Below are 11,853 nucleotides of genomic sequence, written 5' to 3' on the forward strand. Positions count from 1 at the left end.
CTTCAAGAACAGAAGTTAATGGCTGGGTTTCCCCCAGAAGAAAGTACCCTCCAACTTCCTTCTCTGGACACTTCCTGAGCTTTTTTGACTTAAGTGGTGAAACTCACCCCAAGAAAAAAAAAATAATTTCTTCTTTTCTCCTACTCCTGTCCTTCCCTGCTAACAGATCCCTAGGCGTTTTCTCAGTATCTGTGAGAGAGGGAGTGGTGCCTATGTGGGCACAAGAGGTGAGAGGGATACCTCCCTCATATTAAGAAAGGTGAAGAGTGAAGTCTAGAGTATACCTGTTCCCTCCGTAGCCAGGCCACCAGGGAAGAACCTCAGCATCCACTCACTTTCTCACTTCTGTTAAAGATTCATACAGGTTCAAAGATGACATGTGTTTTAACATTTGCCAGCTGTCTTTTGCTTATGAATATTAGAGGTACATGATATAAGGCTTTGCTTTGTTGTCTTACATCTTCCTTGTCTCATCCAGCATTTTCTTAATTGAGAGACATGCATTCATAGTGGTGTAAAGACTTAAAAAAAAATCAAACCACAAAAATTGGAAGCTGCTGTATCTGTTATATTTTTACAGTCACCTGTCTGTAGTCATGTAAGTGTTATGAATGCTTTAAGCAGGCTCTTCAGACAAATAAAAGGTGGATGCTGTATTAGATGTAGCAAAACTTTGCATATTTTCTACTGTTAATGTTAGTGCGATACTCAGTAATACTGACTTTTGAGGGATAGTCTCTTCAACCACATTTTTCCAGAATCCATTTTCTGTTTTAACATTTATCTTCTTTTTTTCTTTTCAGCAATAATAGCACTTTTATTGTTTGTTATTCATCATTGTTTGCTATTTATTGAAATACTGCAATAACATCCAAATTGCTGCATCTGTATGTGTGCATTGTTGTACTAAACATCATAAAATACAGTTGGAATGCATAGCCTCTACCTTGAATAACTTACAGTTTAATTCACTGCACCAAAAGTGCTTTTAAAGTCCTGACCCCAGCATCTTTGTACAAAACTTGAGTGATAAAGCTTCAGCACTTTTACTCATTTCCTTCTTCTAAGGGACCAAACTGAAGTCCTTGCGGGTCACATATCCACCCACTTATCAAAGTGAAAATGCTTCCCTTTCTCTTTCTAAAATGCAGTAATTTGATGCTGATCTAGAATTAAAAAAAATACGCTATTATTCCCCTTTGAAAACAAGACTTAAACAAAATTGATGTGTTTGCCACTACAGTTCCTTTGTCAGGGCCTTTAAATTTGCAGCTTTGACATTAATGCAGTTAGTATAGTTTATAGTTGTCAGTTTGGGCTGCAGAGTTTGCAGGCTACGTTAAAAAGTACTCAGTAAGATTATGGCCTGGAGGAAACACTCAGTGAAAGCTGCATAACATAAGTAACAGAAGTGGCCATGATCACTAGCTGAGTTCATTTGACTGTCTTAGGCAGCATTTCACTCCTTTAGGTTTAGGCACAGGTTTGGACATGTAGTGCAAATGGGGAGGAAGGAGGGGGCGGAGAACTGTATGGTCTGACAACTCCTTTGCCAGATTGTTCACTTTTTCTCTCATGTCCTCTTTGGTCTAGCAAAACCAAGATGCTTATGCCTCCTTCTCAGTTTGAATTAGTATGTTACAAATTTATTGTGATGATTTCTTTCTTTATACCTAAGAATGAATATGTGGTAATCACTTATAAAAAGTGTCATATATATTTACTGATCTTAATATTTTAACATGGAATATTAATGGAGAGAAGGAAGTGGGGAGAAAAATAAAATGATGCTGTTATGTTTTCTGGACCAATCTGTACATTCAGACTACTAATATGAGAAGTGATCTCCGGTGTACATATGAACCTGCTGCTGATCTTACTATTTACTGCACCATAAAACTGTGTGTGATGTGAAAAATCAAAGCTTAAAGCAAAGACTGACATCGCTGCACTACTGTTACTCTTTCCCCTTTATTTTTCAAATTAAAGAAAGGAGGATGTAAAAACACAGCTATTGGTATGTTAAAAATATTGACTAGATAAAGCAATCATGTGTTTTCCTAATCCTGATTCTTGGCAAGCCCCAGTTTAACCCTGACTTAGTATTATCTAAATCCTAACCCTGTCTGGAAACTAAGCCTCAAATTAGAAATGATAATCACAGAAATTTATATCGCTGCCCTTTGCTGTCCTCTTGTCTTTTATTCACCCGTGCAAAATATATAGTTTCATGCTTATGAACATTTGCATGTGGAAATATGTGGGATGCTGTGTTCTCCTCCACTTCAGAAGTTTACTGTTTCCTTTCCTCAATATATATGATACCCTGCACTTAAAACACCACATCAACTTCTCTGCCTTTGTTTCATTCCCATAACTCTAGCTGAGTCCTCTCCTTATGTTACAGAAGGGACATCTGGCAGGGACTCTTGGATTCCCTGCTGATTGGGGTAATATGGTTTTATTTTTTGTGGGTTTGTTTGTTTGGGGTTGGGGGTTTTTTTGGTGTTTTTTTCTTGTGTGGTTTTGGGGTTTTATTAGAACATGGCCCTTTGTATTTCCATTTCCATTCCCAGTAAGCAGAACAGACATCAAGAAGTTCTGTCATAACTGAATTTGGGAGTATGATGTTCAGATAATACGTATTGCTGTAAGCTACTACAGTGCTGGAGTGCAAATGTGGGAATAAACCCTTATTTTGAAGGCTTATGTTTTCATATAAGTGATAACTCTCCAAGTGTTTACTCTTTTCATCCAGCATCTAATTGTTAAAGGAGAATGAGAGGTATTTCACTGTTCACGTGAGTAAGAGAGGTCACTTTGGAAAGAGCTTGCTATGCACAGTCTTTAATTTAGCAGATTTTGAGAATTGCCAAAAGGTGCAAGTTCTTTTTTTCATTTTCATGTCCTTATGAAGATACCTAATTTCAAAGGCTCAATGCACTCATTTCTTAAAACAGAACTTATTTAAGGCTAAATGCTAATAACTATGAATATTAACTGACTTAATGCAATGTGAAATTGCTGCTTCAACATTCATACAAATGATAATTCAGTCTAAGTGGCTCTATGTTCTGTTGTATAGACATTACTTTGCAATTTGCAGGGTAATTGCATACAGAGCTACTAAACAAATTTGTTTTCTTTTGCATCAAAAGTGCTTTGCACATCTCTTCAATATATGAAGAATATTTTCTAATGCGTATGTTTTATTGGTTAGTAGGAGCAGATGTTCTCTTATTGAATATTTACCAAATGTTAGTGAGTCTCTGATGATCATATCAATGTCTAATTCCCTTTCCTTGTGTGATATAATAGCATGAAGTTATAGAGAAATCTCCACACATACCTAGATCTATTCTTACAGTGTAGATGTTACCCTCCTTTACTGACTTAGAGCACCACTAAGTAAAAGTATCCATCTGTATGTAGCAGCTTTGAACAAAGGACCCTGGGAAAAGAACTTACTGTGTGTTTGTAATTATTTTTCTGGCAAAATTTACCTTGTAAAAAAATTCAATAGGAATAATGTTTATTAACTAGCACTTTTCTGAGCCTTTATTTTTTAAAAATCTAAAATAGCCTTTTATGTATAGTTAGAAATAGCTTTGGTTTTATTTTTAAATTATTTATATACGTATTTCTTCAATAATAGAACAGAATACCAACAATTTGCTGCAAAACGTTGATCTTACTCTCTCCCCTACTCACTTTGGTTTTACTGTTCTCAATCCTGCATTCAGTTCAGTTGCAGGAAGAATGATTTTGAATAATACAGTCATGATGTCAAAACAGTGCAAATTATATGCTGCTGCCATCTGGAATAGTGAAAATAAAAGCTTTATTTACACCGTTGTTTGAAATAATAAACTTTATTGTGGCAGTTTATCTTCAGTATCTATTGTGTATTCTGGGAATACTCCATGTGTGCAGTTTTATTCTGTGAGCTACAGAATGACTAAAATTAGCCTGTGGCAAAGCTATCAGTGAATCTTGAAACAGATATTTTTTTTGTTCTTCCTGAATAGAATGGAGAACCACCTTCCATTTCCACAAGAATAATTGGTTCACATAGGGCAATATTTTTTAAAAGGAACAGTGATACACGGAGTATGTATTTTAGTTAGGCAGATTACACAGATTTAACTACAAGTTAATACTGGATATTCTGTAAGATGGGTGTTTTGATGGTGCAAATAGTTAATCTGGAAGAAAATTCTTAACAGAAATACTACCCAGTGTTCATGTCAGCTGTCCAGTCCTGGACCCAGTACTATTACCTTGCCTTTATACTCCATAACCCACAACTGAAGTCATCACAATTTGCTTAGGTACTTTTCATTTGCTCTTCATATCCATATCATAGTAATATTGTCATAATGTACTATAACTGAGAAAAATATTCGCATGATTCTGTCTTTCTTAATAAAACATCATGCTGATTGCCAATGTGATTCTGTAAGGTAGCTATGAAGAATGTAAGACTCTTAAGACCCAATCTGTTTTTAAAACAAAGCTGCCACTCTTCTTGTTGCCAGCAGAGCGTAGACATGATCTGAAAGTAGGTTTTTACAGGGAAAGTAGTCAAAATGTTAAGAAAGTGTGTTGCAAATACAGGATGAAGATCACTGTTTTTCTTTTTGTTTAGCTGTGTTGTACACCTGGGCAGGCTTATCATGAGTCAAATCCATTGTACTGGATTTGAGTGAAATCATCTTCGTCCTTCGAATCCAGCTCTTTTATATACATTGGCTTGACAGTATACCTTCAGACATAGCTTTGGAAGGTCCTGAAATCTTATGAAATAATTATGTCATTTAAAAAGAGAGACTGCAACAGCACACTTCTTTCTTTCAAGATAAGAGTAAACACAGTTTAAGTATGTTTGTGATATGTAGTTGTGGCACAGCTATGTTCAGAGGTTTGGTGGTGGGTTGGGATTTTTTCTTTCTGTAGATACTCTTAAGGGTAAGTATGGTTTCTTTTTGATAAAACAAAATTGAACTTGTTGGTATTTTCAAGGTACCACTCCATCAACTACTGTTTACACATAAAAGCTGAGCTTGAGTCTCTGTTCTAAATGCTGTTGCATTTGTGAGGGCTTGCTCACCTCTAAGACAGGTGCAGCAACATGTAAAATCATGTGCTGAGCAATGTCTTTAGGTATACTTATAGTGAAATCTGAGTGTAGAAGTTTATGTGCTTTCTCCATATATGTTGCTTAGAAGGGAAGTAATAACCACTTTGACAAAAATGGCAGCAGAGGCATGATCTCAAGGAAATTTTTTAGAGATGAGCAATGTCAAAAAAATAGAATATATGGAGTGACAGTTTAGAAATATTAATAACAAACATGGTAGGAAACAAGAGAAGGGAAGGCCTTTTCATATTATTCTCTCTTAAGGGTTCATGTGGTAACCACTTTTTGTAATTGCCTCTCTGTGTTGTTCAGATCATGCATTCAGTGAAAAATAACTTTTGTAGAGCTCTTCCAGCAACTGGAAGTTACACTGGCATAGTACTAAAGGCGTTCTTTTAATGCCAGTAATGGAATGCATTGCTGTTAAGACACCTAACAAATTCAAAGAATGTTCTCTACTTCTAAATCTCTTGTATCTGTCATCCTAAACAAAATATGTATTACATGTGTGACTTATGAAGCACAAGGACAGAGAAATCTGCCCTTTAATGGCCTCTCAAAATGACAGTACCAAACAGCTTTGAGAAGGTCAAGTCTGATTTAAATTGTTGATGAATCGGAAGCTAATTCACTAGAACTGAACATTAATAGGGAACAGTAGTATATACTATGGTTTAGAGCCTAATGAGCATATGAATGACCAGTAAAAAATATTTTTCTTTTTACCTCATGTGAAACTGTACAGCAGACATGGTATCAAAAATTTTTAACGATTACTTTTCTCTTACTATGGCTGAGAGACAGTTGCTCCCTGATCTTGCATAGAGTGTTTGATGATCTGTCAAACTTGGTATCATCAAATTGTAAAGACAGTTTTGTACAAATCACTAGTAAAGTTAGAGAGAAAAAAAATCTAGTAACATCTTAAAAACTGAATCCACTGTAATAGGCATTCCAATTGCAAATTTCTTATTTTGCTGGTCCGTTTGATGTTGAATATTGGGTTTTATTGCCAAATACCTGAGAGCCAGCTTGGAAACAAGCCACAACTGTCAAAAATATAACAGTTCTGGCTATTTGAATCTGTTACATTGTGATGTTTCTCATGAAAATTTCATGAAGATCATTCATTCAGAGAGATTCTATGCATAAGGGGTTTGGATAGAATTTAATTACCCTTATTAAAAGCAAGAAAGGAAAGCTCTTTACTACTCCATTCTGTTAGTATTCAAAATAGATTATCTTTGTTGTACACTTACATGTTTGCAAAAGGGACTCCAGGGTTTTCTGTGTAAGCCAAGTAGGAAAGGAAAGGTCAGGTCATAAAAAACGTGTTCTGTGTCGCAAGTCAAATTTGGTCAGTTACTCCCAAAGTAAAGATTTTATGTGTATAAACAGACATGAAACTTACCTTTCTTTGGGAAGAGCCTGTAGCTAGTGAAGTGTTTGACACTTAACCACTGAGTGGCAGAAATAGTAGCTCTGAACAGTGGTGCAAACTTATGGGAGAATTGTATATGCTGTACCAGAATAGGATCTACGTGCATTTCTATTGCCAGCAATTAAGTAGCTCATGGGCAACAGCAGACCCCAGGAACTGCAAAGATTCATAGGATGTACTTGCTTGCTGCACATATTTCATAAAATTCTGAAAATTTCCCTGAAATTGTTTGAAAATATAACACATTTTTCATGAAAGACAGTTGGCACTGAACAATTTCTTCTAAGTTAATTTTATCCCTTAATATATTGCATGTCAGTAACCACCAATCAAGACATATAATACTTGTTTTATAGTTAGTATTGATCCTCCTCCTTTTTTTTTTTTTTTTGCTTGTCCTTTTTGAAAGGAAATAAGAATTATTTTGCAATAAAAATATTTTTTTTTTACATTTCAGTGGAAATGAAGAGCAAGATGATGTAATTCAAATAGATTGTTTTACCTATGCTAACGAGATTTCCTAGAAATTGCATGATCCCACTGTGCTTTCAGTGTTACTTACTAGCATGTATTTTCCTAAGAAGGCAAATTGCTCTTGTTCAGTATTTCCTAATATTCCATTATTAACTTCACTTGGGTAGGATTTTTTTACCATATCTGAGTGGTTTAGTTGACACAGTTGTATCTATTCAAGATCATTATGCATGTCCTGTCACTTTATCTTTGATAACTGCATAGCTATGGTGTTCAGTTTTCTCAGTGCTTTGTGCTTTTACAATGCATTCATCCTCACAGCACTTTTGTGTAGCAGTAAAGCACTGTCATACCCGTATCACAGATGGACAACTGAAGCACAGGGACATTAAAAGTTAAGATGAATAGCACATAGGTAATAATGATAAAAGCAAGAAATATAACTTGGGTCTCCTAAGTCACTGGCCAAATCCTGTACTGCATGATCATACTTCCTTTTGTACTTGTATCATGTAAAGAAATATGGTTTTCCCTGTTGTCAATGGCATGGTAATTCAAATTTTCACGTAAAATAATAAGGAGACTTGCAAGCAGAGCAACATCAGTATTGTAAAGTACCATAATGGGAACCTAATGATTATGCACTACATACAGTAGGTCTGCCAATTTACTGCATTCTAGAAGTATAAAATTTGTAGCCACTATTTTGTGAACTTTCTATTTTATATCAGCATTTTGATCACTAAGTTACAAAAAATACTGCCTGGAGGTCTGGTTTTGGCACCAATTCCCTGCAAACAAGCACTTAGGAGACCCTTGGATGTTAAGCAGGGTGGTGACTGGGGTTTTCATGAGTTACTATGCAATGTGAAATCCTTCAAACCACACATTTCTTTTGCAGAGGATCAAATTCCCCGAGGTTTCCCCACCATTGACATGGGCCCACAGCTGAAGGTGGTTGAACGAACTCGTACAGCTACCATGCTATGTGCAGCCAGTGGCAATCCTGACCCCGAAATAACTTGGTTCAAAGATTTCTTACCTGTTGACACAAGCAACAACAACGGCCGCATCAAGCAGTTACGCTCAGGTAGGGTCTTGTTACTATTTCCACTAACGCCCAGAGTTGTTCTCTCTCACCTTTTCTTTCTTTTCTTTCTCTTCCTTTTTTTTTTTTTTTTAATTTTCTGATTTTTATTTATAGGGAATAATTTCTCTTCCTCTCTTTTCTGTGTTACTGAGTGTGTTGTCCATGTCTGTGATGTTGTCATAGCCTTTTCTAGAGTCTGTCTCTATGTGTTTTGCAGCTTCTGTTTACTCCACATTGCTCACTGCTGTGACTGTAGTTTTTGATAATTTTTTTCTTTACTGCTTTTTGCAGTACTTGATGGATCCATTTTCTCCGCTTTCTTTCTTCTTTCCTTTTTATTTTTTTTTTAACAAATTTATTTCAACATTGGACTTCATTCAGAAATTGCAAGGAGTACCAATGGTTTTATTCATCAAAACCAAAACCTGCATTAGGCACTTCAATTAAAATTTAAAATGTGTTTTGTGCTGTCTTTTCCACATTTGACTCCACCAAAGATTAGCCAGTTTGGACACATCTTCTTTCCTCTCACAAATACATAAAACACAATACTTTTTCCCATGCACAATTGTACCTTAAAAAGAGAATTTAAAATAAAGGAAAACAAATCCTTGGGTAATCTGTGGAATAAAGGTTTTTTTTTGCTGGTTGAGCATTTTTCCAACACATTTAGCCACAGTAGTGTGCGCCCACGCTAAAGCTTTATGAATCCTACATTTTCTGGATCTACAGAAGTCTGCTTTTGGTGTAGAATCCAGCTTTTGCTGCTTTCTCTCTCTTTGCCCCTTGCACCTCCCTAGCAGTTCTTTCACTCTCTGCCCTAGTTTATTCTTTTGCTCTCTTTAGATTAAAAAAAAAAAAAAAACAGAAACACACCTCTAAATTTATGACGCTTAAAGCTTATCCCTAAATAAGATAATTGGGATATAATGAGCTTTTTTCTTTGGCAATTGTAGTAGATATTGTTGTAGAATCTAAAGATGTTTGATCACATGTCTTCCCAGAATTCTCAGCTTTTGACCTGTCCTGTGATGTTAAATCGTCTTGTTAATTTTTTTGCTTGTTGTCAGCAGAACTGTGTAAATTAACCTTCTGTTAATGTAAATTAAGAATTAATTTTTCACGTGACATAGATGATTTAGTATATAAAGTTTTAACTGAAAACTTTGTACCAAATTATAAGGAATATAATAATATTTTTATGCTGTCTTTCTTCTCTCCGTATTTAAATCTCCAGAATCTATTGGTAAGTGCTTAGTTCTGAAGCGCACTTCACCCCCACTAATTTCCATATTCAGAATTTTATGATGATTATGATTATGATTATGATTATTTTAGTAGTATTTTAGTAGTATTATTATTAGTAGTATTAGCATTATTATTACTATTATTATTATTAAAATGCATGGCATGCATTTTACTAACAGTCAGTGTAGTCACCAGATCCCTATAGTGGCGCACACGCACACCTCCACAGAAATGTTGTCTTATCAGTCCTAGCAACGCCTGAAAGAAACAGTACACATGTATCACATACCTGTAGAACAGTAAATGCCATAATCCAGCCTAAACTACAGTGTTTGTTTTGAGATAGCCTTCAGTGTACCCTCTTTTTATAGAGATATATATATTTATATTTTTTTAAATAGAATTTCCAATATTTTCCTAAACTATGTCATAAGTACAGTATTGTAAAGTTTCTTTTAAGTATGTGAGGCATATTCGATATATATCTAACCCTATATAACCAAACATCTAAGAATGCAGATGCTACTCTGAGAATGGCAATGCAGCCAGTTGTAGCCTTTTTGCCCTTTGTGGTACAATGCAACTTGCTTTTATAACCTGATAATACTAATTATTCCTGTTTTAACAGTATAGTAATTCAAGTTTCTCTTAAGACCTTATATAATTCTGTAAATCTAATTTGATTCTTCTTCCAAAGCCCTAGCCTCCTTCTTCTCGTACTAATGCTTCTTCTTTCTAATCTTATTTGCATTCATATTATCCACCCAGGTGGTACACCAATAAGAGGTAAGAGTGCTGAACTAACGTTCACAGAATGATCTTACTCATTCTTTCTGTCCTTTCATCCCTCTCATCTTTGTCCTGGTTTGTGTTGGGGTTTTTTCTGGTTTTGTTTTTTGTTTTTTTTTTTTTTGTTTGTTTGTTTGTTTTAAATAAAAAAAAAAAAAAGAAAAAAAAAACCACACAAAAAAACCCAAACACAGAAATGTCCATCATCTGATTATTTTTATTTTTCCTTTGTCCTGTTTGGTTATGATCAGTGACTCTCATATTGTGACCTTTCTTTCTGCACACTCCCTTTTCCTTTCCCTTTTTCGTTTGTTCATTGAAAAAAAAAAAAAAAAAAGAAATGATAATTTGATTTGTGATATGCTTCACAGAAAGCATATCCAGGTCTTCTGGCCATAGCCCAGTCACAGCGTACCATTTGTCCCTCTTTTTTCTTTTTATTCTTCTTCTTCTTCTTTTTCTTCTTCTTCTTTTTCTCTTTTTTTTTCTTTTTTTTCCCTTCTTTTTTTCTTTTTTTTTTTTTTTTCCCCAACTGGAGCAAAAAAAAGATCATTTTTTTTCTTCCTTAGCTGTTCTTGTCCTGGACCAAAGCCAAGATGGTCTGGAGAACAGTAGCAGACATGCAGAAGACAACATGGACTATCTTCTTTTTGTCTTATCTTTCATAAAAGTGTTTTATTTTTGTTCTTCTTCAATCCTTTTTTTTTCTTTTAACTTCATAAAGTTGAAAATGATGTGTCCCCCCAAAAAAAATTACAGATGTTTTTTCTCCTTTATTGTTTTTTTTTGGTTGTTGTTGTTGTTGTTTTCTTTTTCTTGGAGCTCTCTCGCCTCTGGATTTTTGGACCTTCTAATCTACAGGCTTTGGAAATGAAAGGTTAATGACTTACTATTCTTGGTGGTATGTGGTATTGTTGGTTTTTGATATCTCGCAAAACTGTTTACTTCTTTTGTAATTCTTGTTTTGTATTTTTCTTGGGTTTCCTGACACCACACTGCTAATCCCACTTGTGGATTTTGATGGGTGTCTTGGGGGGGGGCCCTTCTGTGGTCCTCAGCAGTGGTTGGTTGGTTCTTCCTTGTTGGCATAGACCATGCTTTTTAACTTTTTTGTCTTCTAATTCAACTGCTCTTTGTTTTTCAGCAAATGTACTTTAAGATTGTAAGTTGTGGAAAACTGTCTTTCTTTTCTTACCAATCTGCATGTCTTAAGGGAGTTTTGTTTCTTTAAAAAAATATTTTGATAATTATAAATGACTAATGCAGTTTCTTTTTTTTCATTTCAAGCAGCTTTTTTGTTCTTGCTGCACATTTTTGGCTTTCTTCAGCAGAAGATTTCTTGAAGCCTGTCCTGCCTTTTTTACGAGTACCACCTTTTGTGCTACTTTTGTTAATAGATCAAAACAATGAAATAAAAATTAAAAAATTATAATGACCCAGCTACTTAATCTATTTTGTTTTATTCAAAAGCCATTCTTCCTTGAAGCAGTCTCACCCATCTTCATTTTAATGGTTTAGGAAAGAGTATTGTTTAGCGAGGGATTTTTTTTGCCAAATGCAAATTGTTTTCCTGCGCTAGCACTGATGATGTGAAAAAAATAATCTCTTTGTTTTTTTCATTGCATCATTTTCTGTCTGTGCACCTCAGCAAGAAAATGAACCGACGTTGAA

At 35.0% G+C, this 11,853-nt stretch overlaps 1 protein-coding gene across 10 annotated transcripts in view; it reads left to right on the forward strand.

Annotated features, from left to right (window-relative positions):
- PTPRD (protein tyrosine phosphatase receptor type D) overlaps window positions 1-11,853 on the forward strand; it is a 380,554-nt gene that overhangs the window by 229,491 nt on the left and 139,210 nt on the right. For 8 of the 10 annotated variants that reach the window (XM_055791311.1, XM_055791313.1, XM_055791312.1 and 5 more), the window contains exon 5: window positions 7,957-8,145. In XM_055791311.1, coding sequence (XP_055647286.1) covers window positions 7,957-8,145 — 189 coding nt within the window. Of the gene's footprint in view, window positions 1-7,956; window positions 8,146-9,382; window positions 9,392-9,900; window positions 10,180-11,853 lie in introns of those variants that run through there. The other 2 variants (XM_027792790.2, XM_055791318.1) reach the window with 2 other exon arrangements.

The sequence above is a fragment of the Falco peregrinus genome, chromosome Z, assembly GCF_023634155.1.
Source record: "Falco peregrinus isolate bFalPer1 chromosome Z, bFalPer1.pri, whole genome shotgun sequence".
In the NCBI taxonomy this organism is placed as follows: Eukaryota; Metazoa; Chordata; class Aves; order Falconiformes; family Falconidae; genus Falco; species Falco peregrinus.